The sequence below is a fragment of the Phyllostomus discolor genome, chromosome 7, assembly GCF_004126475.2.
Source record: "Phyllostomus discolor isolate MPI-MPIP mPhyDis1 chromosome 7, mPhyDis1.pri.v3, whole genome shotgun sequence".
Taxonomy (NCBI): Eukaryota; Metazoa; Chordata; class Mammalia; order Chiroptera; family Phyllostomidae; genus Phyllostomus; species Phyllostomus discolor.
The window spans coordinates 60,840,938-60,866,976 of NC_040909.2; the positions used below are offsets into that span (position 1 = coordinate 60,840,938).

Sequence of the window (26,039 nt, forward strand, 5' to 3'; positions counted from 1 at the left end):
AGATTCGAGAAATAAATTTCCCATTTTTTGAAGAAAAACAAAATCACTTTAGAAAAGAAATAATGAATATTTCTACTAGAAATTTGTAATGTGATTTTTTGATACTAAGAACCCAGAATTAAAAACTGGAATTATAGCTCAGAAGGTCTTAGATTTATTTTGTTATTGATGAGGTAGGTTGAGAAGCACTTGATACACATCAATCACCTCATTTAATCCTCACAATTCTATGGGGTGGCAATACCCCATTTTCATTTTACTAATTCAAAAGTAAAGCTTAGAGACATTGGAAAACTTACTGGCTAGTTAGGATTTGACCTCATATATCTTTGGTTGGAAACTAATCTTAATATCAATAAAAAGAAAAAAGATTTAAAGGATTGAAAGAAACAGAGTCTGGGCCTCAGAAGGATTCTATTTTACATCAGTATTGTTGAAAGACATCGAGGTAATCTCTAGTTCACATCTGCTCTCCTTGGAGATTTGCTAGATCATACAAACTGTTAAATGAGTAATGCTAACCAAGAGGAAATGGAAAAAAGCACAGTCCATTTCCACTGATTAATTCTTGGAGCAGGTTGGATGGAAAGGGATGAGGGAGGAAGAAAAGGATGCAACATCTTCAGGCCTTAAATGCCAGAAGGAGATGTATCACTACCAGCCTCAGACTTCACATTAAAGGTTTAACGGCTTCTGCTACAATCTCTAATGAACATGGAATCGCCAGAAATCTAAACATACCTTAAAAATAAGTTCTGGATTTGAAGCTGCCACCTCTTCAATGTCCACACCCCCCTGGGGGCTGCCCACCAGGACAGGGCCATTGCAGGACCGGTCCATCAGAATTGCAAAGTAGGTTTCCCTGGAAATGTTCAAGGCTTCAGCAACCATCACCTACCATATTAACAGGAAAGTCCAATGAATTCAGCATCAAAGTGATTTTCACTTGGAAATCTATAAAAACTTGCTATACAAATCACACAGCTTCATTTTCAGGCTCTTTGAACCCAGTGAATAAGCTTCCAGAGATTTTTGTGAGCTCTGTTCTCAGGGCACACCATGCCCATTTTCACTTTCTTAATTGATTCTATTAATGTGTTCAAGTGACAGGTACTGGTTGGCCTCAAGGAACCTTCCCACTTTAATCATCTTTTTCTCCTTGAGAAACCCTGACACTTAAGAAAAACTCCAGGGAAACAGCTGTTAGTTTAATTTGAGACATTAACAGTACATATATATTAACCACACTGATTTTCCTCCAGTTGCTCTAGTGCAAAATCAAGTCTGGTTGCTAAAGAAGGATTCTTTTACTGTATGTCTGATAGTTCAGATATCTGTATACTTTGACTCTTGGTTCACAGTATTTATATTTCAATTTTTACTTTCTTTTAAGTGACTAATATAATATTTGCTTGTTCAAAATTAATGTCAATGGCACATGAAGTACATAAAAACAGCTGCACATATACCTGCCCAGGACCCAGCGGTCAGCATGGTCATGCAACCATATGGAACCTTTGTGATTATCAGCAACTTGCCCTTTGCTCTGGGAGGATGTGGGCATATGCAAGGACCATCCATGACTGAGTAGGAGGAGAGTGGGACAGGAGGATGCACTCCCCACTCACTGTCTCAGGCAATAGCCCTTGGCAACCTTAACAACTCTATGCAGTAACTAGAGCAGGAAAAAGCACTAATCTGCAAGTATTACAGCAGTGGAATGACCCTGCATATGCAGGCACACTATGTGAACTTGAATGCCTGTATTTTTTCTTGCTTTTAATATTACTACTACAGCTTAGACATCTTTCCAAGGACCTCTCTCTTCCTTGTGAGTATGTGGTATTTATGCATCAATATTTTTTTAACAATGTCCCTAATGATATTTAGATGGGCTTCAATTTTTCTAAAATGCTACTTCAGTGAATATTTTTGTATATATATCTTTGCTCATTTGTTTGAGTACCCTGTAAATAAGGTACCTGAAAGTAAAATGGCTAGGTATTAGAATCTTCATATTCAAAATTTTGATTAAGTACTCTCAAATGGCCCTGGAGAGACAGGCTATACCAACTTCCACTCCCCTCAAAATGGTAAAAGATGTCTTGCATGATTTTTATTTTTTAAAATATTTTATTTATTTATTTTTAGACAGAGGAGTAGGGAGAGAGAGAGGGGGAGAAAAACATCTATGTGTGGTTGCCCCTTGCACACCCCTACATTGGGGACCTGGCCTGCAACCCATGCATGTGCCCTGACTGGGAATCAAACCAGCAACCCTTTGGTTAGCAGGCCAGAGCTCAATCCACTGAGCCACACTGGCCAGGGCTCTTGGATGGTTTTTAAAAGAAAATAAGAACTACCATAAATAATAAGTAGTAGAAGTAAAAATATAAAAGCACTTACATTTCTTTTCCTAAAAGTAGCTCAATGATAAGTTTCACCAAGAAAGTTACAGATTAAGTAGCATTAGATTCTAGCTATCCAGATACCACAAAAACTCTTAAGTTTCAAGTCAATTGAAATGACACAAATACAAGATGGGGCAAAAGTAGGTTTACAGTTGTTCATATGTAAAATAATATAACAATTAGTAATAATACAAGAATTTAAACTGTTCCTCCTACTTGCAACTCACAACAATAAACCTATTTTTTATCCTACTCTATGACCTAAAAAGCTATAATTTAATAAATATAGAATTCCTTTTCAAACTTTTATGGAATTTATCACCAGTTAGAAATAAAACACCTTACAAGGGCTTCATACTAATTCATTTGTCATAAATGGTAGGTCATGGTATGTAAGAAATGGTATGTGAGAAATATTTTTGGCACATGGTGTCGGGATTATCTAGAACCATCCTGATTTTAAGTTCACTTTCTAATGAAGAGATAGTCTAGTGAATGAGAAATTTAATGATTTTCAGTAGTTATTCTTAGAAGCAACACAACATTATAACTTTTTATGATAAATGTCATTCAAGAGTCCCATTCTTATTCTTCTATAATGTGGACAGATGTGCTCTGGATTCCATTAAATTTCTATTTGTAAAGAGCAGCTGCTGTCTCAAACAGCTCCTGCTTGGTAGAAATAATGTATCACTCTTCAAGAAAACATCCCCAGGAAAATGATGATTATCAATAGATAATTCAAGAAATCTTATAATTCAAGAAATGTGATTTGACACACTTTACACAGACCAATTTTTTACACTATTGTGCCATCCTATGACCCAGGACATCAGAGTATTTTAGGAATTGTTACAGAGAGAATCAAAATAAACTCCATGAACACTCATGCCATGAAAAGCTCAGGGAGATATATTTCAGAAAAGCTTCATCTATGACTGACACAAATAATATTATCAATGCAGCCTTTCGCAGTGTCCTCTGGTATAGAAAGCTTTTTAACTTACTTTACCTTAATTTGACCACTGAACCTCTTTTGGCTAGATACTCAAAATGTGATCTGTGGATGAGGATAATTGCACAAACTATATGTAGCACAATTGTGCTTAGGTAAGATAAAAACTATATTCTCAGTTTTTGAAGTTGTCTCATTGCAGAGCAGTATCAACCCCTGTCCCTGAATCACAGAGCACGCAATATGCAGCACCTCACTTCCCCTATTACTATGTCAAGGAACACACCACTAACACAGTGGCACAGCTTTAGAAAAAAATAATCTCATGTATACAGGTGTATGTATGTGTCAAATTAACCTCTGAAACAACTTAGAAATATAAAGTTTCTGTAATCTGGGGACTTCTGATTGATGTCCAAGGTTCTGTAAGTAAAAAACTGCATGTTCCTTAAAGTTGTAAAAAATGTTATTGTTACAGAAATGCAATTTGACACACTTTACACAGAAAAAAGACCAAAATAATGTATAACAATTATTTCTGGGTGGTGAGAATAGAAGGAAGTTTTACTTCTAATTTTTATATTTCCATACTACTGGAATTTTTATATAGGTTAATCACTTCTGCAATCAGGAAAAAACAACTACTTAAAAATAAATCACTCTAGTAGTTTCTTGGTAATGACTCAATTTATAAGAATGCACTTATCGCCAGTATTTCAGGAACCTACCTACAAACTAATTTTATACTTATCTAGTATGACTCTTCTTTGTGTATTTTTATATGCTTTTAAGAAATATTGCAAACTCTAATTTAAAAATCCATGTGTACATAAAAAACAATAACTTCTTTAAAGTAAAAATACTAATCAGGTTCTCTGTGGAGAAATTTTGAAGAAGTTACACAGATAAAGGCTTACAACCAGATTTAAAAGGGAAATAAAGGTAGTGCAGTGGGCCAAACAAAATCAAACCAAAAACACTTTTGCTTTTAAACAGTTTTTGCATCCACTGGAGAGGCAGTGGTAAAAAGAAATAACTAGGACTCATTGTGCGTGTGCTTCCTTAACATCCAGAAAGACTGTACCAGCATGAAGATGATTGCAGTGCTCAGATGCCCCTCGGGCTCAGTGTTCCCTGGGGAACAGGACAGACTCTCTCATGGTACAATCACCACCAGCTGTGATTTTCTTTTTGGTTATGTCAAGAATGTTCCACACAACTCTCTCTGAAGAGTAAAACTAGAATGCACTGCCTCAGTTCCCCCAAGCATGGCACACTGGTAGAGATCGTCATCTATGATGCTATGTCAACAGAGCAGACAGTTGCTGCCCCCAAATGTTGGGCCCAATTCACTGCTACGATGGGGCCATCTATCCATCTGCACCTCTGTGGCCGGGAGTGCAACCTGTGTAATGGTATAGGACCCAGGCTCAAAAGGATCCCACTCCTAGTCTCTTGGTTTAATGTTCTGTTAAAATTCGAACAAAGGTCCTCACATTTTTATTTTGCACTGGGTCCTACAAACCAGGTAACGAGGTCTGGTGCCTCAATACACCAGTGGGACACAGAATGAAGAGACTGATAGGATGAGAGTTAGGTTCTGGCCTCAGCTCTGATACTCACAAGCTCATGGCTGAGGCAGGCTACTTCGCTCTGGGCTTTATTTTCTGTGTGCGTGTGTGTACACATGCGTGTATGCATGCCCTACACACAGTTGGGTGCCTCAACAGATCTCACTGATACAACATACTCTCAGAAATAGCACTGGCTCAAAATGATAGTAATCTCAAAATAAGGTATAGGTCCACTTAGATAAACAGCCACGGCAGTAACTCTGATACACAGTACTGTGGCTGGGGTTGTGGGGCAGCAGGGACTATCCCTCACTGAGTTTGATAGTGTCATACCAAGCCCTTTTCAGCTTTAAACAGAATGTGTCTGAGTTCTAAAAGGGAAGGCTATTGCTTCAATCACCCGTACCCACTTATACTACATGCTGAGGATAATACACAATATTACTATTACGGAAACTTTTTATTTCTCTTTAAGTCATACCACACACTAAACAGATTACATGAGGTTTAAAAATTAAAATAAAATAGCGCATTGCCAAAGTGCATTAAATTCTGCCAAAAACTAAAGTATGATTTTCTCTTTTTTTTAACACATACACAGAAAATGACCAGAAGCATTCATATTACCTTGTTAACTTTCACACCTTCTTTTGGAGTTTGTTTTGTTGCTAGATTATACCCAATCATCTGTTTAGCCAACTGTCCCACAACTTTAGGGCTAAAAGAAAGAGAAAAAAAGAGAGAAAAATAAAAGAAAATCAATGTCTATGTTGAAAATAATTTTAAAGCCAAGTCCATACTAAAATTCTCAGGTCCACACAGCACAAGGTACACTGGTGTAACACAGAATCCCTGGGACTTTCTGTTCATAAATACAACAAGTGAATGTAAGGAAGGAAGGGAGGGAGAAAGGGAGGCAGGAAGACAAGAAGAAAAGATTCATGTTTACATCTCCTATCCTCCTCCCTCGCCCTCAAATAAATTACACTCATAGTAAAGAGATAAAGCTGAAATGCACAACACATTTAGAGTTGAACAAAGAGTTGACAGAGAGCAATTTGGGAAAGTACTGGCCAATAGTGGGGATAAAGGTGAAGGCAAGAATCACAAATAATGAATGGCAAGAGAGGAAAGTGTTCAGTTCTGGGAGACATGGGAGCTAAAGCTGAATAGATAGGCTCAGATGAAGGAAGACTTGGATTGTATCAGACAGGAGAGACAACTGACACCACTGGCAGTGGGGAGCCACTGCAGGTTCTCGAATAGGAAAGTGGCATTATGGAAGCTGTACTCAATTTGTAAATGGTATCATTTCCAACATTTGAAATGAAAAATTGATCATCTAGGAGAGAAGCAGTGTCAAGTTTTGCCAACTAGTGAAGAAAAATCCTTTTATGGGAGAAGAGGAAAACTGGGGTATTGCCAGCATCTACCTCTAATTGTTTCCTCTATTTGATAGCTCTAAGCTCCTACCTTTCATAGCCCAAACCCCGCTCTTAGTGCTCCTTTTCTGTAACAGCCTGGCCCACAGACAAGAAATTAAAACCTCAAAACTTACTCTTTTGATAAATGAACACCTCCTTTCAAACCACTACTGAAGATACCTTTTCCTCTTCCTCCAGCTAAGATCTGCGCTTTTAAAACAATTTCTTTTGCATCTGAAAAAGAAAATTCAGAGTGGGTAGTTGATTTTTAATTATCTTTAAAGCAATAAAGAAATATTTTTATTTCCTTAAGCAATGAGGAAAGTGGTAATGACATATAAAAGTGGTAAAAGCTCTCTCCAACCAGCTTTGAAAATAAAGGCAATAAACAACTTCAAAAACATCAATGTGCCTAAATACAAAGTCTGTTTATTGAGGACATTGAAATATTTCTACCAGTTTAATCTAATACTCCACCATCCCAAGGGAAAGCAAGGCATGTGTTTCCTTGCTCTTATGAGTGTCAGAGGATGCTAAATAAATCCAGGCTGCAGTATTAATTTTACTAAGTAATGGCATTCCCATGTGGTGGAGGAACCAGTCTGCTAGTCAGAGAAACTAGCTAGCTGTCAGTCATCTGAGATGTCAAAGATAAGACAAGATTATAAAAGGAAAGGTTCAAAGACAAGACACAAAGGGAGTATTTAATAATTGTATTATTGGAAACCAACAGTGTTCTCAGCAGTTGCTCTATACATTGACAGGGCTGGGGAGGAGGAAATAGATTAAAACTAAAAGCAAGCAATATTTTAAAAACGTTGGCAGAGTAACAAAACATTCCAGGGGAAAGTGGCTGTAGAATCTTCATTTCTCACTCACAAACAGAGTGAACTGTCTGTTCTTGACATTTGAGACCAGAGTCATGATCTCAGATGTCCTTATGAGCCTGACAGGAAAGCTGGATATGCAAAGAAGCCCAGCGATGGAGACAGTGCCTCAGCAACAGCAGATCTGCCCTCCTTAACCCTCAGAAAGAAAAAAAAGGCAGTCCCCAAATCAAATGTTTAATGAACCAAACAGTACCCATCTCAGGCCACAGCCAACATCCTCTGTGATTTCTATCTGTCTAAAATCAGAGAACCAAGTCTGACAATCTTCTGTAAGTCTCCAATAGTTTTCTGACTCTGCAGACCTAGGTTTCAATCCAGCCTTCATCCCTTACCCAGCTTCATAGCATTGGACAAGTTACTTAATATTTCTGAGACTCAGTTTACTTGATTGTGAAATGATGATGAAGATTGTTTCAATAATTAAAGGAAATAATACATATAAATATTTTATCCCAAGAACCTAAAAACTCATGACTAATGAAAAGACTATTGCCACAATCAATTAGTTCACTTACTGCCTTTATATAGTGTAAGGATTCAAAAGGATTATTTCCACTTGGGCAAAGATGGCAAAAAAAATTTGTTAGTATCTACAACCATTTACATAAAGTGAGTACTCCATACATGTTGACTAATTTCAGCTATTAACATTGATGTTGTTGTTACTCATAGGCAAGCATGTAAAGATTCCAAGAGAGGGTTTTATCATGAAAGCACAAAGAACAGCAAAAGGATTTGACACCAGGCATTGGGTAAGATAGTCACTCCACCTGATGTAGTGAATTATTCGTTTATTGTCTTTACTTCTTGGTCTTCCTTTCTATTGTATTTGTTTATACTCAGAAAACCAGGGTTCACCTTCTCTCAGAAGCAAACAGCTCTTTCTTTGCTGCAATCTATACCCTCTGACAATTGTTTCTGCCTGGGAATGAACCATCATAACATCAGTCAAACCATGTCTTAGAATAAACTGGGTTCCCATCAAACTGAGTAAAGACAAGTTATGATGACCACTTATTATCAGAGATTCACCAGGAGAGAAAACAAGCAAAAAGAATTTATTGCATCTTCATGCTAACGCATGTAAAGAACAGCAGTACAGCAAGGACTTTAGAATTAAACAGATCCAAGTGACCACCTCCAACTCCGCCCATCACTTCCTTTGTAGCCAAGAGAAGACAGAGGTTCTGAAAGGTAAAAGTAGCATGCTCATCTTTAAAGTAGTCATAATAATTTACATTAGTTAATGTGAAAAAGTAAATGAAATAGATTAGGTAAGATGCTTATCTCAACACCTGGCACACTGAAAACAATAGCCAAAATATGATAGCTGTCATCATTATAATTATTTTCAGCAACTAACCAAGAGTGGTACATAGGAATATATATCTTTTGAAGATATCAAGCAGAAAAAAAACTCTTTTTGTGCCTAGTCAGATTTTTCCTTGTAATCTCTTCAAATTATTTTAGGATAACCAGCACTCCACTGCCACTAGCATTATTCATGTCCTCATCCAGAAGAAAAAGATGCTTCCCCTCTAAGCTTTCTAGCAACAAAACTTGAAATGCAGACAGAATACCTAATTGGGCATTATTAACTGGCACTACACAGGCACGATTAGATCTGCTTTAGGCACTACCAACAAGACAAAGAAACCATTGTAGCCTCAATGAAGTGTTGTTAATTCTGTGTCACTATTTGACAATATGTCAAAGAACTTATGTCACCCTCTTGGTAAAGCAACCGCTTGGAACACTGTGAAACTGTATAATCAGTCAGGCATATAGAAAAAGGGAGGGACACAATCCAGGTGCATCTTCTGCAGCTTATACTGCAGGCCAAGAATAAATTCACTACAATCATCTCTTCTGGTGAGATCTCAAGGGCTAAACCAGTACAGCAGGTCAAGAGCTCAGAGCAAAGCAAGTTTTTCTCATCTTGAGGGAAACTCAAATGAAACAATTTAATTCATGTGGTTATTTACACAAAGTACTGAAAATTAAGTAAAGTGACCAAATCCTACTGAACAGTCACTAGTGTTTTCATTCAGTATTTACCAAGTTGACATCATACTTAATGTCATTACTTCCATTTTATTTAAAGACATGATTTCTCCAAAAACCCATACAAATTTCTAGAGTATATATTTTTTAATGTTACCTGTCCATTCCCAAACAGGAATACAAAAGAATGTCCCATACATGAAATTCTATTTTTGTCTGAATACATAAAATGGCTTAAGTATACTTTAAGATAACAAGGTAAAAAGGAGGGGGGAGTCGGGGGGGAAGCCACCTACTAATAAGTTTTGCATGGAAAGAGGTTACACCTATATGTGCACTGGTAACCATATTAGTGCATTTTTAGTTGGTATCATCAGGTCCGCACACCTCTCAATTCCTTGCTATTAACAATGACTCTCACATGCGGGAGCCAAAACATGCCCCACATGCATTTTATTGTATTCCTATCCCAGCAGACTGCTGATAGGTAGCATTGCTAACAGTCAGGCTCCCACTCAGTGCGATGGGAACCCATTTACTATCATTTATATGTATTTTAGGAGAAAACACACTAAGAAATACACTTGATAAATGTACAGATATGGAAGATTCTCAAATACCATGTCAATTAAGAGAACAATATTTACAGTCATTTAGAAAGCCTAAAAATATCCCTCATTATGGTCTTGTTTAGTTGTATTAGCCACATTAAAAATAATGCTTTCTCAACTGTTGTCCTCTCATTTGTTACCACAAGTGCTATTCTAATTACTTTTATACCAATTTTATAGTCTGCCAATAATCCAATGCTGAGTAATAAACATTCTTGCAAGCATTATTAAACCTAAAAAATTAAATTCATTAAGAGAAGTGTAACATTGAATAAATAAGAAATGTCTTTAATTAGACAAGCTTGGTAAATCTGGTTCACTTTGCTTTGTAGAGACAGCATTCTAACAACATGTAGATGCCAAACACTGTTCACAAGACACAGTTTGGAACTATAGTGCAGGAGGATCATGGCAAATGTCTGAAAATGTTTATCAAGAACATTGATAAACATAAGTCATTTTCAACTATCTTTTTAAAGCAGTTTAGTGAAGAATTGAATGTATTACTGAACTGGTTTTTATTCAGCATTGCTCTCTTCAAAAATATAATACTTTCCTAAATGCAAATACAGGGCTTTTTATACCGATATTGCAGTGAGATGGCTACCCTGGTGATCATCTACTTTGGGTTGGTAACACTGGAATTGTTGGAGGAACTAGGATTTCTACAGTTCACCGACTATAGCAAAATTGGAATATCTAGTTTCCAGTATAGCTGTATGGTATAATTTCTACATGGTGATCACCTTTTATGAAGTTTGATAGACTCCTTCATTGAAAAAGTTAAAATGTATTTCAGATTTACCTATTACTGCAAGGCAAGGAGAAGGGGAGAGGTGAGCCAAGAGTCGAAGAATCACAGAAAAATGAACATTTGTAAAGAACATTCAGTTATAGAGTGATAAGTTAGAGGTCTAACAGCCAATTTCACAAGGAAAATAAGGTAACTTCTGTGTTTTCATTATGACCCCACAGAACCCAAACTTAAAACTCTTCAGTCATTACTGTAATATCTCCTGTAGACTGATTCCAGTTTCCTGAAGTTGTAAGTAGATCACTGGAAAGAGATAATACTGCAGTGATGCTTTCCATATGTCCAATGGCATCTCTGAGACCAAAACAATTATTTCACCTTTCAACATATCTGACATAGGCTCATCAATGTAGAAATGGAGAATTTCAAACAGACCAAATGTCAGAATAAACTTTTCCACCACTGGTCACATACCTTGACTGAACTGGGATTAGGGATCCTTGGCTCCCTATCTGATTGCTGCCCATTGCAATTTAAATTACACAGGCCTACCGCAGTGATTCTCCCATATATACAAAAGATGGAAGGAGGGTCATGTCTAGGTCTGGGGTTTTGTGATACAAACAGGAAATTGTCCTGGAAGACACTATTTCACATTAAGAAAACCTTTACTGATAAGGCTTTTTACTAGAGTTTTAAATCTTAAGTTTCCTATTAAATATGGTAGCAAATTAATTCCACATTATCTAAAGCGATTTGTCCATGAAAATGCCACTTTGAACAGTTAGATTATAAAGAAGATAATAATATTATTTTAACACAAAACATACTTTTGTTTTCAAGGGAAATTTCTAAATTTTAGTTCCTATAAAAATTCCTAAAGTGTGATAAATTTTTTCATATTGCCATATCTTAAAAATACTGTATATTTATTACTATATTATAGCCTTCATTAAAATCTATAATGATAAATTAGCTTACTCTTCTGATTTTTTCACTGATATTATTAGATTCATAACCATTAATATATACTTTGATGGTAATAAAATTATTAAAGCTAAATAAAAAATTATCTCTAGAAAGGCTCAATTCAGTTGTAATATCTTACTCTTTTTAATTTAATACTAATGAACCAATTTTATATTTGGCCTACTAAATTAAAATATATATTTCTACAAGAAAAATTAAGGATTGAACATCCTAACACTGATGGTGATAATACCCATGTGTTTTATTCAAGTACCTATAGCTAATCAAAATTTCTAATACTATAAGATTGCAACCATAGGACATTAAACAAATATTTTGCAAATGAAGTTGCTTCAAAACTGACAATTTTTCAGGAAAAAGAAATAACAAGTTTTTACAGAAAAAATACCCAGAAGAAATCTCTACTGTGTTTTATATAGATTACAAGAGATACGCTAATAAAAATATCTGTGTAACATTTGTAACTTTAACAGATCCTAGAAACAGTCATAGAAAATGAAAAGCATTTATGAACACCAATACATTTCTACAGGATTTTGTGGTACATTTTAAGGGAAAGGATAAAGGAAAACCAGCTATAAAAAAATCTTTTTTTCTCCTCATTTTCAAACCAAAGATGCATTCAGTCAAGGTTCAATTAGTGGAGCAGAACCAGTCCAAGTCATGGATGAGGGATTTACTATAGGAGTTAAAGCTCTCACAATGTGGGAGATGTTGAGCACACAGCCCAGGCTTGGGCAAATACCTCCATTAGTGGCAGATTTTGGAAGCTACCTAATAACTGAAAGATAAAAGGGGATCTCCTATTGATCTTAAACAGTGATGAACAAGAGGAGAAAATCATGTGGCATGTCCAACACTGACATGATGCTTTTGTTTTCAGAGCCAAAAGAAATGACTGAACTTATAATGTATGTAATATAAATATTGTCTGGCTGCACACAGACTTAAAGATGTTCCTTTCACTTTCACAGCCATATTACCAGTGGTAGAGATCTCTGAGATCTCCTACCTTCTTGATTAGAAATCTTATATTTCCCTATTATCTTTATTTAAGCCATATTATCAGTGGTACAGATCTCTGAGATCTCCTACCTTCTTGATTAGAAGAAATCTTATATTTCTCGATTTTCTTTATTTAAGTCAATTCCTCTATCTAACCTCCCCTTGGTGAGAGGTGTTCTCATGGGCTATGGTCTGGAATCTGCTCTACTGTCCAGTGACTGTCCTCATTCTGCCACACATGGTCCACTGACCATACCACTCCAGTTTCCTCTGTGCTTCTCCCTTCTGCCATCAAGGAGGATCCTCCAGCTTCTCACAAGTAGGTCCTCGCAGAGGGGCCCCTTAAGAAGAGTGGCTGAGCCCCTGGTAACTCAGCTTTTTCCTCTGCAGCAGTCTCTGTTCTAAAGGACACACTCTCTAGGGGAAATGGGCTCAGTCAGGCACAACCTCACTCTAAACCTGGGAGCCCTGTGCCCTTAGAGCTGCAGCCCAGAGATCATCTCACAGAAGCCCTTACCTCCAAAACCAGGCCCAGTATCTGGCTGATTTCACAACTGCAGAGGACATTCAAAATCTCCTTCACAGACTTATGACAGCTCACTCTCCCTCCAAAATTTGGCCAATATTTGTTCTGTATCCAATTGTCTTCTTCAACACCATAGTTCTTACTCTGTTTTCCACCTCAGTTTCCAGCAGCATGGTATCAGACATCAGAAGTAAACACCTGCACAGAATTCCCTGGAACATTCCTTTCTTCCCCCTACCGCCCTGGGACTGGTGTGTTTACTCCTGTGGCAGCCTTTCCCAGGATCCACGCCCTTTCTCTTGCCTCCCAGCATGAGGTGAACAGGCTATCATAATGCATAAACGTGATTAGGCTGTGTTTAGGGTGGTCTTGCTACTTAGAAGAATTCCCAGAACACTTGTCCATTAAACTGAAAACAAAACAACCCAAACAGGGGATGGCCTAACCTTTTGCAAAAGGAGCCATGATGATCAACAAAATCAGCTTGAACTCAGGAACATTATAGACTCTAACACAACAGATGCCATCCACCTCAGAAGGCCCTCCCAGTTCAAAGGAAATGTCAAACCAAGGGGGACACACAGGGCCGGGGAATAGTTCTGTCAAAGTCAGTAACACAACTGTAGCTTTGCTCATCACACCCCTCATGCTTTCTCCCATGTGTAAGTTTCTACTGAACGGCATACACAGTGTGATGGAGAGTGAGATCACCTCATTCTCCTGAAAATGACCAAAGGAGACTGCCAGGCAAATAGTAGGCCCTCAGCATATGGTCATTATTCATAAACATTACTTCCTTTGCCCTGTGAAACCATAATCAATGTCTGTTGGGAGCTTACTATGAAATAAGATTTGTACTAAGCCTATTCCTTAGCCACATATCACAAATAACCCAACTGAGGCTGAGTTGTCCAGTCACATTGCTAATAAGAAACAGGGTCAGAATGTTTAAGCCAGAAAGAAAATTCTAGAGATGTTGTTTTAACCCCTTCATATACAGCCTCATTATAGGCTGTATATATAGAGCCTATATATATACAGCCCCCCAACGTTTTATTAGAAAAATTTCCAATCACATGAAAAAGCTGAAAAAGTGAACATCCACATAGTACCCAGATTCTACCACTGCTGTTTCACTGCGCTTGCTTTATCACATCTCTCTCCATTCATCACAGCCCGCCTTTTTTTTCATGCGTTTCAACATTATCATTACCCTTAAATGTTTCAACACACAAATCAGTAACTAAAGTCTGATATTTATTTACAGTTCCTTTTTGGAGAGAGATAAAATTTACAATTTACACACAGTGATTGACCAAATCTGAAGTGTGTTGTTCAATAGGCTTGACAGACACGTACAGTGTCTAGCACAAATAACAACTCTTTTTATTACAAAATCCTAGGCATTTAATTCTTTAACAGACTCCAATATCACACTCAAGCACACCATACAACATTTTAGGTGAAATGTTCAAAATAAAACTATAAATTATTACACCCACATTATCACCCTACCAACCATACTCAAGCAGACCTTACTTTTGCCAGACCCTGTATATCTGTATGATTCAAATCCCAATCAAGAAATACATTATTGTTTCTGAAAACACATAACAGTGTCCTTAGTACAAAATATGTAAATGGACAAGCATTGTCAATAGGGATCTATAGCCTCTTACCTGAATTTTCACTGAAACTAAACATAACAAATATTCAATGTGTACACCTCAGCACAAAGATCAACACCTAATACCTGGCCTATAGCAGGCACCCACCAGGTCTGCAAGCATTCAATAGTATCTACAAAGGAGTTAGCTTCTCCCCCACCAAGTCTAAATCAAAATCCTCTTTGAAATATTCCTAAATTAGTCAATGATATATAAAGTACTGATTTCAAAAGGGATTTTTTTTTACCATGAACAAATGTAGCTTTTTGAAAATAATCATTTTTAAACATGAATTTTTACAGCAGTGATATTTTAAGTTCAGGAGAAACTATTGATAATAACTATACCAAAGGTGTTTCTTTGCACATGTCTGTCCTGTGAATTTGGTGTGACTATTCCATGTTGAACAGGGAAGTAAATTCTCCTGGGGGTATCCTGCAACCTCCGGAAAAAGCAGAATGATGCTTGGAGACTGGGTCTGACTCTTAAGTAATGGAGTGATGAAAATGACAATCTTTAACCCACAGCTCTTCTATGCTGTCAGCGTCACTGTCACTTGCCTGAAGCTTAACACTGTGGGACTCTAGACTTTTGATAATCCTGCAGGATTTTTTAAAGAAAACCACCAGAAAATATTTAGAAGATAAAAGCCAAAACATATCTATGTTACCAACTATAGTATGTTACTCTCTTGAAAACTTTAGAAAACACAGACATAATAAATGCCTTTTAAAAGCTGAAATGATATAAAGCTCACATCAACAGTGGTTACCTATGGGGTCTTGAGGTTGAGATAATTTTTAATTTCTTCTTTAAAGTTTCGTGCTTTTTACAGTGACTGTTTATGTCATTTATAATCAGGGAAAAACCACTTTACAATTTAAATAAAACATGTATGTACATGTATACATATATAATGTATATGCTAAGGATAAATTAAGAATAAAAAAACAAAGTATTAACTGATTATTTGGAGGGGAGTATGGGTAACTTTTTCTTCTTTTTGACTGCAAATTTGCTACAAAGACCATGTATTACTTCTGTCAACAGTGGGGGAGGGGAATAGCAGCTATTTCTAAAATGAGATTATGCATTAGTCTGTATCAGTGCCTGACATGCAACACAGAGCACAGCCACTGGAATCTACGCAGCTCACCACCACCCACCAGTTCATAGATTGTGTGACTCGGAATGGAAGGCAGGGCCAAAACCTGCCCCTTGTCAGTTCAGCAGCTGACAGTTCAAAGCCAGCCATGGTGTTCAGACCTGGAAGCACATCCATCTGCGTTTGCCAAAATTAGCTATGGGTAGGCTCAACATTCATCCCTGTGAGACTCAGGACACTGTGCCTCAAGTCATGTTTCCTTAAGGGTGACTCAAAGAGGTAAAGCGCCCTCTCGAGGTATCCCTGAGCTCCAATGTGAAATTAGTAACATCCTTCTATGTACAGAACCATACCATCCCTCTTAATCCCTCCTAAAAACGAAAAGAAATGATTAAAGTGCAGTGGGCAAATTCAGGAGCCATGGGTCTTGCAGCCATGGAGTAGTACTCAGGCTTTGCCCCTTAACAGTCAGTTGAGTGACCATGACTAGAAAATAGAGACTCAATTTTCTCATCTATAAAATAAAGCTGATAAAAACAGTACCTACCTTTCATAGTCACTATAAGTATTTTATGAGAAGAAAAAGTAAAGTACTTAACACAATGCCTGGCTTATACTTACTTATATTGGCTTACACTTAAACTTGCATAAAATTTCATAAGGTAAATGGTAGATGATGATGATAATGATGAATACTCTGTCCATGGGAGAGGATAATTTTTATGATGAATAATAAAATCTAATACTGACTTTTACATCAGCATTAAGAATACATCAACTACCCATCTTGTATTTTTTCCAGTCATTCAGAAATGATGAAATGTGCTCATGGTTGGACAAGAACATATGAATTCACATGGAGATAAAAATGATCAGATGCCTTCCAGAGCGGCCCAAATCTACAGATGTGCAGCACTGCTCTGCCACACCCAGACAGACTCCAAGTTTTGTAAGTAAACTGGGTATCTCCAGGTCACAGATACGAGCCCCTGCCATGAATGCACATGCTTTCATTTACATTTGAGCAGTCTGTTTAGTTCCAAGGCTTGTGTGTGTCTTTGTTTTTGTTTGTCCCCCTTTTGATATTTGTGGTTATTTTGTGGCACAAATGCCCTGGCCCATCCCACAGGATCCCTGACAGAGAACATGTCCTTTGATTCCATCTAGAGCTGCTCAACATCAGGATTCATTGGCAAACTGAGCACATACCTCCCCCACTACACTGGTGCTGGGAAGGCCCTGCGCTGAGGCAGGCTGCAGCGGAGGGACTCTGAGCTTAGCTTGCATTTATACATCACTGGTAGGACACATGTTAACTGTCCTTTAGTACCACTGCTGCTATTGCTGTCATTATCACTATGGTGGGTGGGATTGTTATGTCTTAAAGACCTCACATATTCAGCACTGACTACCCACTAAGAACTGCTCAAAGGACTTTACACACCTCATCTCATTTAATCTTCACGTCAGTCCTCTGCAGGAGATACTATTCCTAGAGATCAGGACACTGAAACTCAAAAGAAATAAAGTCCCTTGTCCAAGGTCACACAGTTGTAAATTTCAAAGCACAGGATCCAGCCAGAGCTGAAGCTCCAACATGGCACTTGAGCATGACCATTCATTACCCTATCCTCTTCAAGTCTGCATGCTTCCTTCAAGTCTGGGGCAGTGGAAGAGGTTGGGAGGTAGGTAAGGTGACAGTGGTCAGAGAGAAGGCAAGCCAGCAGAATTCCTGATGATGACTTCTGGGCTCTGCCAGTTAAAATGAAGAAAAGATGATGACCTTGTTATAGCAACAACAGCAAACACCCTGTTTTCAGCTGCATAAAAGGGTACTCCCAGGTAGCTCACAAGGATTAGCAGCTTCAAGAACAATTCTTTTTACTGTCTATACAACTGTTTTTGTGATTTAATATACTGATCATCCTGTAATAAAACCAAGCTTACAGCATCAGTGTATTCTCTCAGTACTCTTATCATACATGTGAAAAAAGACTGCAGTCCAAACTAGTGGGGTGCAAATGTCAGAGAGCGATTCTACAAAGTCAGAGGCAGTACTGGCCCCACCTCCTCTGCAGCACTGCAGACAGGGATGTGGACCCCACAGGGATTCAAGCATCAGGGTTCGTAGATTTAAATTCTGGTTCAATTATTTCACTTGCTGTGTAAAGTTTTAAAAGTCACATAAACTCTCAAAACTTCAAGTATTTTTAATCTAGAAAATGGAAAGGATACTGGCAAGTATCTCACAGGTTACCGGGGAATTTGGAGTGCAATCCATGTAAAGACTGAGCAATGCCTGGTGAAATGGCAGGTGACTAATGAATATGGAGCTTTATGGTTTTATGTATTATTCCCCCGGATGTGACCCCAAATGGTACATACTCTAATCCATTGACCTTCACATTTTTGTCTGACAAATGCTACTACTGTTAAGTCCCTGCTACATGACAAGCAATATATGAATGACTTAACATCTAATATCACCAATTCTCCCAATAGTCCCATAATTGAGAAATTGTCCCCAGTTCATAGTGGAAGATACTATATTTCAAAGGACAACATGAAGTGGAACCTCCCAAAACCTGGAATTTATCTATAAAAATTTGCATTTATTCCTTCATGTTTAAACTGCATTCACCTTCAAAGTACTCTCCATTGGATGCAGTACACTGAGATGTTTTTTCTAGTGCTCAAAACAGTTTTTGAACTTATCAATTTTGATGCCTTTTAGTACTTCTGCTGTTTCTTGTTTCACCTTTTCTACATAGGCAAAATGTTTCCTCTGAGGACTTTTCTCATCCAGGAAAACAAAAAAAAGTCGCTTGGGGCAAGCGACCAGGTGAATAGGGATGGTGAGCCATGGGGGTCATGCTGTTTTGGTCAAAAGCTGCTGCACACTCAGTGCATTGTGGGTAGGTGCACTCATAAGTCACTCATCACGAAATGGACAAACATGTTGAAAAGAGTCTTCAAAAAAATTCAGTGAAGCCCAGCATAGCCTCTCACAATAATGCCAGCTGGTACACTGATACAGGGGTTCCTAGAACACTCACCTAGCAAAGGAAGCCTGTACTACAAGGCACCCACCTTCCAGCAGATAATTCCGGTTTTGCAGGGGGTCTCCCTTCAGAAGTGACTTGTTGAGGGGTGTGACCTCCAGCTCAGGCTTTTTCTATTATACCTCCATCCTAACCAAGAGGGTTGTGAATGTTCTATCTTCCTACCCAGGGTGGCGGATCATCTACTGAAGGCTAACAATCTCCCATATCACCAATTGGCTCAGGAAGAGGCACCAGAAATCGGCTTCGATGAACAGCCTGGCACCAGTCCCTGCCAGGATGACAACCTTGTTCACCTCACACCTTGGTCACAGTCACTGCAACAGGGAACAGTCCTGTGTCAATATGTTTGGAGACCTAGGGAGGCTTTGCTGCTAAGAGCACACCTGTAGCCTTAAAAAATCCACTTGCGGTTTCGACTTCAACTTGCAATTCCTATCATTTTAATTACAACTGTAAAATTTTAACATTCACTTTCCAGGAGGCTTTGACTAAGGTTCAAACACCTGAAGCTGAACACACTAAATCCTCCTTCAGCAATCAGTATCACTTACAAATTTAATTTTTAATATATTTTATTGATTATGATATTAATAGTTGTCCCATTTTTTTTTCTACCCTTTATCCTCCTCTGCCCTGCACACCCCCTCCCATCAGCATTCCCTCCACACTTAGTTCATGTCCCTGAGTTGTACATGTAAGTTCTTTGGCTTCTCCATTTTCTATGCTATTCTTAACCTCCCCCTGTCTGTTTTGTACCTACCATTTATGCTTCTTATTACCTGTACCTTTTCCTCTATTCTCTCTCAGCCCCCTCCCCACTGATAACGCTCCACATGGTCTCTACTTCTGTGAATCAGTTCCTGTTCTAGTTGTTTGCTTAGTTCCTTTTTGTTTTTGTTTTTGTTTTAGGTTCGGCTGTTGATAGTACACTTTGTTGTCATTTCACTGTTGTATTTTTTATCTTTTTCTTAGATAAGTCCCTTTAACATTTCATATAATAAGGGTTTGGTGATGATGAACCCTTAACTTGACCTTATCTGGGAAACACTTTATCTGTCCTTCCATTCTAAATGATAGCTTTGCTAGATAGCATAATCTTGGATGTAGGTCCTTGCCTTTCATGACTTTGAATACTTCTTCCAGCCCTTTCTTATCTGAAAGGTTTCTTTTAAAGGGAAATCAACTGATAGTCTTATCAGAACTCCTTTGCAGGTAACTGTATACTTTTCTCTTGCTGCATTTAAGATTCTCTCCTCTTTAATCTTAGGTAATGTAATTATGATGTGCCTTGGTGTGTACTTCCTTGGGTCCAATTTCTTTGGGACTCTCTGAGCTTCCTGGACTTCCTGGAAGTCTCTTTCCTTTGCCAGATTAGGGGAGTTCTCCTTCATTATTTTTTCAAATAAGATTTCAATGCTCCAAACCATTGATTTGAGTCCCAGTTTCCGTCCCTTCACTGTTGGTTCCCTGCACATTTTCCTTTATTTCACTTTTCACAGCCTTCACTTTTTCCTCTGTTTTGCAACCATACTTAACCATTCTGTAAGCATCCTGATTATCAGTGTTTTGAACTCTGCATCTGATACGCTATTTCTTCATCCCTTAGTTCTTTTTCGGGAGTTTTGATCTGTTCTTTCATTTGAGCCATATTTCTTTGTCTCAGTGTACCTGTTATATTGTAAGGATTAGAGCCTTAGCTATTCTCCAGGGGTGAGAAGGGTGGGCAACCCATGTTGTTGCCTTGTGGAACATCTGAATGAATGTTTCATCTTTAACTCTTCGGTTGCCAGACTTCCATACAGTTAAGATTTTCTGGCAGTTCTGGTTATCTTTTGTTTTTTAATTTGTTGTTGTCCTTCTTTTGGTTTGCAAGGAGGCAAAGTGTATCTACCTATGCCTTCATCTTGGCCAAAAGTCTCATTTTTCTTGACATTTTCAACTAAATTTATAAATTAAATATACCCATTTTCAGACCTGGCTGGCCTAGCTCAGTGGATTGAGCACGGGCTGCAAACCAAAGCATTGCAGGTTCAATTCCCAGTCAGGGCACATTCCTGGGTTGCAGGCCATGGCCCCCAGCAACCACACATCGATGTTTCTCTCTCTCTCTCTTTCTCCCTCCCTTCCCTCTCTAATAAATAAATAAAATCTTAAAAAAATATATATATCCATTTTCTTTTCTTGTGTACTTCAACTGTCAGACCCAGTAAGCAAAACCTTCTCAAGTACTAAATTACACCAATAAAAGATTCAATGAACTTTAAAAGCATTATAATATTGTTAATATTGTTGTAATATATAACTTTATGTTTCAACATAAAAATTACAACAGTAATGTCAATTACCCAATTGAAAACATATACAGTGGAATCAGTATATACTGTTACTTTAATAAAAATTCCCTTAAACATTACAAATACATCAGCTAAAAATATATACAGAAAATTAATAATTATTTAGGATTAATCATATGGGTTTCAGAAATTTCATCATCTGTTCACTAAATTCTAAGTCTAAATGGGGTTAAAAGTAACCTAACAACTAAGACAACGCTTTTCAAATCCCATGTCATAGATGAGGTCACAACTCCAAGGAATTGGGGTCACCCTCTCAGTCAGTGTAGGAGCGGTTTTTCACGTGCTGTTGACACTCAGGTTGGGACAATTTTTAGTAGTTAGGGAAAGAAATGGAAACAACTCCCCCACAGTCATTCTTTTAAACTTCAACAAACCTTGTCACTTGGTCTAGAGATAAAATTCAACACTTACAGCACCTCTATAAATTTGGTAAGGCCTCCTTTACATACATCCCTATCGCCTCATAGAATTTAGAATTATTTTTGTTTCTTCTCATGTGGTAGTGCTAGTATTAGTTAGAATTAGGTTAGATGTTCAGGGGCCAAAAGTTTTTTTTTTTAAAGATTGTGTTTATTTATTCTTAGAGAGAGGAGAAGGGAGGGAGAAAGAGAGAAAGAGACACATCAATGTGTGGTTGCCTCTCTTGCACCACCTACTGGGGGCCTGGCCTGCAACCTAGGCATGTGCCCTGACTGGGAATTTAGTCCACCCTTTGGTTCACAGGCTGGCACTCAATCCACTGAGCCACACCAGCCAGGACAGGACCAAAAGTTTTAAATAATAATTTTAAAACTTCAAGTAATACAGAAGTCCATTTTTTCTCTCACAAAACATCCTGAGGTGCATTAAGAACTAATGTCATGATTCCATAACCATCACAGTCCTCAATCACATTACTCGGACCTCCTTACCAAAGTGGCTGCCATTGCCTAGAATCACAAGTCAGCAACTAGCTATGAGGGAGACTGAGAAACACAGTCTTCATTCTGGGTAGGTATAGACTTCATGAAACACCAGGGAACTCCCGGTCCCTGAGAATAAAGGGTGTTATTGAGGAGAGAACGGGAGGTATCATGAAAGTACTGCAGCACACCTGGAGCCCAAGTTCACTGTCACTGAGGGAGGAGAGGTGTTCATACAGACATGCCAGATATTACAGGGTGTGGGGTGGTAGGCAGAAAGCATAGCCAGGAAATTGGTCATCCCCCTCAGTTATAAGAAATTGACTGAGGAAATACACATACTGGAAGATAAGGAAAGCCAGGTTTCCTACTATTGGTAAAAGTATTTCCAAACACAGAAAATGGGAAGGCTAGAATGAACTCAGATTTAGGATTGAAATTGGAGGTACTGATATAAATATGTTTATTCATATATATAGACAAAGAAATGGTTATTGATGTTATATGTATGTAAATAAATGTGTATATGCAGAGTAAAATGAATGCATATATTTTTAGATAAATATGTATACACATATATACATATATGTTTGTGTGTGTGTGTGTATACACACCGAACTATCTCAGATGGCCTAACAGCAATTAACACCTCAACATAATGAGCACAAGAACATACCCAGACTTTGGTTTATAAATAGTATCACTACTGAAAAGAATAGTATCTCTTCTGAGGGAAATGGCTGATAGAGGGCTAGACCAAGAGAAGTACAAGTTGAAATAGGGACATCTTGTACAAAAGTCAGAAACTACATGTCAAAAAGACTTAGGAATGGATGATAATTGATTGAATAAAACAGGAATTTATAGGCCCTTGCTGATATAAATAAATAAGGCGGAAGAAAAATCTTCCTTACAGATTTCCAACTCACGAGTTTGTACAAATGATGGAAATGAGAATCTCCAATTGGCAGCCATCATAGAGATAAGTGACAAATTGTCCATGAAGGTCAAAGCTGGGAAGAAGTTAGGAGGTGAACTTGATATACATGTAATCTGAGAACAGCTCCCCACAAAATTCTAACCAATTACAAATGGAAAATGGAAAATCTAAGGTGGGGAAACTTGACGGACACCAATTTGACCAGTGGTGGGAAAGGTCATATACTTGCTAATGTGACCAACTATGAACAGCTGCCCATGATTTTTAGGGCATTTTTACCAGGAATGCAGAACACTGGAAAGACCCAGGCTGAGAAACATTCCACAGAAGGAAAGCCCTGGACGCTTTTAAGTAAGATCTTTAAAGAAAGAGAAACACCAAGGAAATGTTCTAAAGTAGAGGTGATTAAATAGTTTGACATTTAAATGCAACGTGTGTTCTTGACTTGGATCCTGGTTCAGGAAAGAAAAAACACACCGTCAAGGCAGTTGGTGGAATGTGAATGGCTGTGGTCATCAACACTGTTTCCTGACTTGGAGGACAGAGTGGTGATGATGCAGGAAAGTTTCCTTGATTTGAGGAAATACATACCACAGTGTTTAGGGTGATGAGGCAATCATGTATGTAGCTTGCTCTCAAATGTTAAGAGTTGGGGAATCTAGGTGAAAGTGATATGAAGTTGTTTGTATGGGACTTAGAATTCTCCGTAAGTTTGAAATTACTTCAAAATAAAGCACCAAACAAAAAACATTCAGGGCCTTATGGCTTAGGATGAAAAAGAAGCCCTGATATTAAGAAACAGCATGCAGTCTCTGCTTGTCAGGCCACAAATCACACTAACATATATGTTGTTGCCTTAACATCATTTCCTTCCCTCTGTCCATCAAAAAGATCCCAATCTGCCTTATGCCCAAACCAGTCAGTTACCATAAGCAATGTGTTTTGGGCCAGATAACACAGGGTTTTCAACATCACAGTACCTGCACAGCATTTGAGAACTTCTGGACATAATTCTGCCCTCAGAAATAGAAGAGTGGAAGCTGGAGAACAAAAATAATACCCAGGCAACATAGGAAAGTAAGACAGCACAAACTATAGAAGATAAAAGAGAAATAAGAGCAGGTTTCAGAGATACAGAGAGGGGGCACCTTTACACCACCACAAGGACCTTCCACCACCAGCACAAAGACCAACCTGGCCTGGTATTTGTCCAAAAAGTCTGATCAATGAGTCTCTCAACAACTGAATTCTAGACATGGCCCTTATGGATATAACTTAGGTTTACAGACCTGTCACTCACAAGAAAAGGAAAAAAGACTAGGAAAAATCTCCTTCCTGGTTACAAATCCATGGATTCTGTTCTCAATGAGCTAATACAAGGTTACATTAATATCACAAATTGTGTAGCAATTTATAACACTATTGTTAATGTCAACTTAGATGAATAAAGACTATATCTAATGCCTATTATAATAGCTATTAATTTTAAAAATGAATACTTTTCCTTTTTTCACACTCATATTCACAGTCTATAAACATTTATTTAATTCCTGCTATTCTGTGTCTTGAACTGAACACCAAGATGAATAAAACAGCCAATGCCCTGAGTCCACAGTCTTTGGGAGACCAATATAGACTAAAAAAATTCATAAAAAGTACAGATGACATCAAATTATTCACCATTTCTAGGTTTACCAAGTGTCAGATGTTAGGTTATATTTTTAGTTTAGCTTATTTTACTCTATTTTAAAGTTGGGAACCTAATTAGGGGAACTGGACATATACTGGCTGCAGACTTACTATTTAAATATATCAAGCCATGTGCTATATATCACTTAAATCAGTGGTTTCCATGGTCCATGGCTGAGCTGGATCAGAATCACATGCAGTACTTCTTAATAATTTAGAAATCTAGAACTAATGAATCAAAATCCCAGGAATCAGATTCAGAATTCAGTGTTTTTAAGAGTTCCTCAGTAGATTTTGATGCAGTTAACTTTGGGAACTTCTGATTTAAATAACTGTCACTAATTCAGTAAGATGACCTTAGCTCACTATAACACTAGTTGGCCAAATAAAAAACAGTCCCTTAGCTGTGAAATTCACAAGACTGCTGATTAATTTATTTGAATGTGATTAAACTGCTTCCCTCTACCCTAGGTTTGTGGACAGCAAGAAACTGAAATGTTTGCTGCAGCATCCATTATTAATGCTATTGCTTTCCAAAGCCTGTCCCTTTGACCTCTGTTTATCCCTTCTGGTCTCCCATATGAGTTTATAGTTACTTGTTGTTATATGCAATTACATCACGCTGACTATGAGGACACCCCACAAGCTGTTAGCTATATTAACTTAATAATAGATTTCAGGGTGTGATTTCCAATTAATTTCATTTTCCATATGCGCGTGCAGCTCTGTGGGATGCCAGAATTATAGAGTAGCCATATGGTGCCTCATAAGTAACAATTAAAACTAATATTCTATTCTTTGACACTAAAAAAAAATCAAACTGTTTAAATGCCACAGAGAAAATTGAAACTTCCACCACATCTGTAGCTCTCTGGAAAGATACCCCACTTTTCCCTCTGTGGTCCTAAAACTTCAGCTCCAGTGTGGCAGTGGATGGTGAGGACTGGAGTCCTACCTGGCTTCTGGTATATTTGTTTCTTCATCACCCTCATCCCAGGAGAACACCTTAGAACAGGTGTGACAAAGCGCTGGTCTTTCTATTTCACATTTGTGAGCTGGCTTGAAAGAATAGTCGTCTCCTGAAATGGACAATTTCTGGTAATAGAACCTTTCTACAGACCCATTTCCAAAAGGCACGTCTGTAAAACAATGCTGCAATCTGCCCATGCC

At 37.9% G+C, this 26,039-nt stretch overlaps 1 protein-coding gene across 1 annotated transcript in view; it reads right to left on the reverse strand.

Moving 5' to 3' along the window:
* SUCLG2 (succinate-CoA ligase GDP-forming subunit beta) overlaps positions 1 to 26,039 on the reverse strand; it is a 274,915-nt gene that overhangs the window by 135,971 nt on the left and 112,905 nt on the right. The window contains 3 exon segments of the mRNA XM_028518141.2: positions 742 to 894; positions 5,568 to 5,658; positions 6,499 to 6,598. Of these exon segments, the coding sequence (XP_028373942.2) occupies positions 742 to 894; positions 5,568 to 5,658; positions 6,499 to 6,598 (344 nt within the window).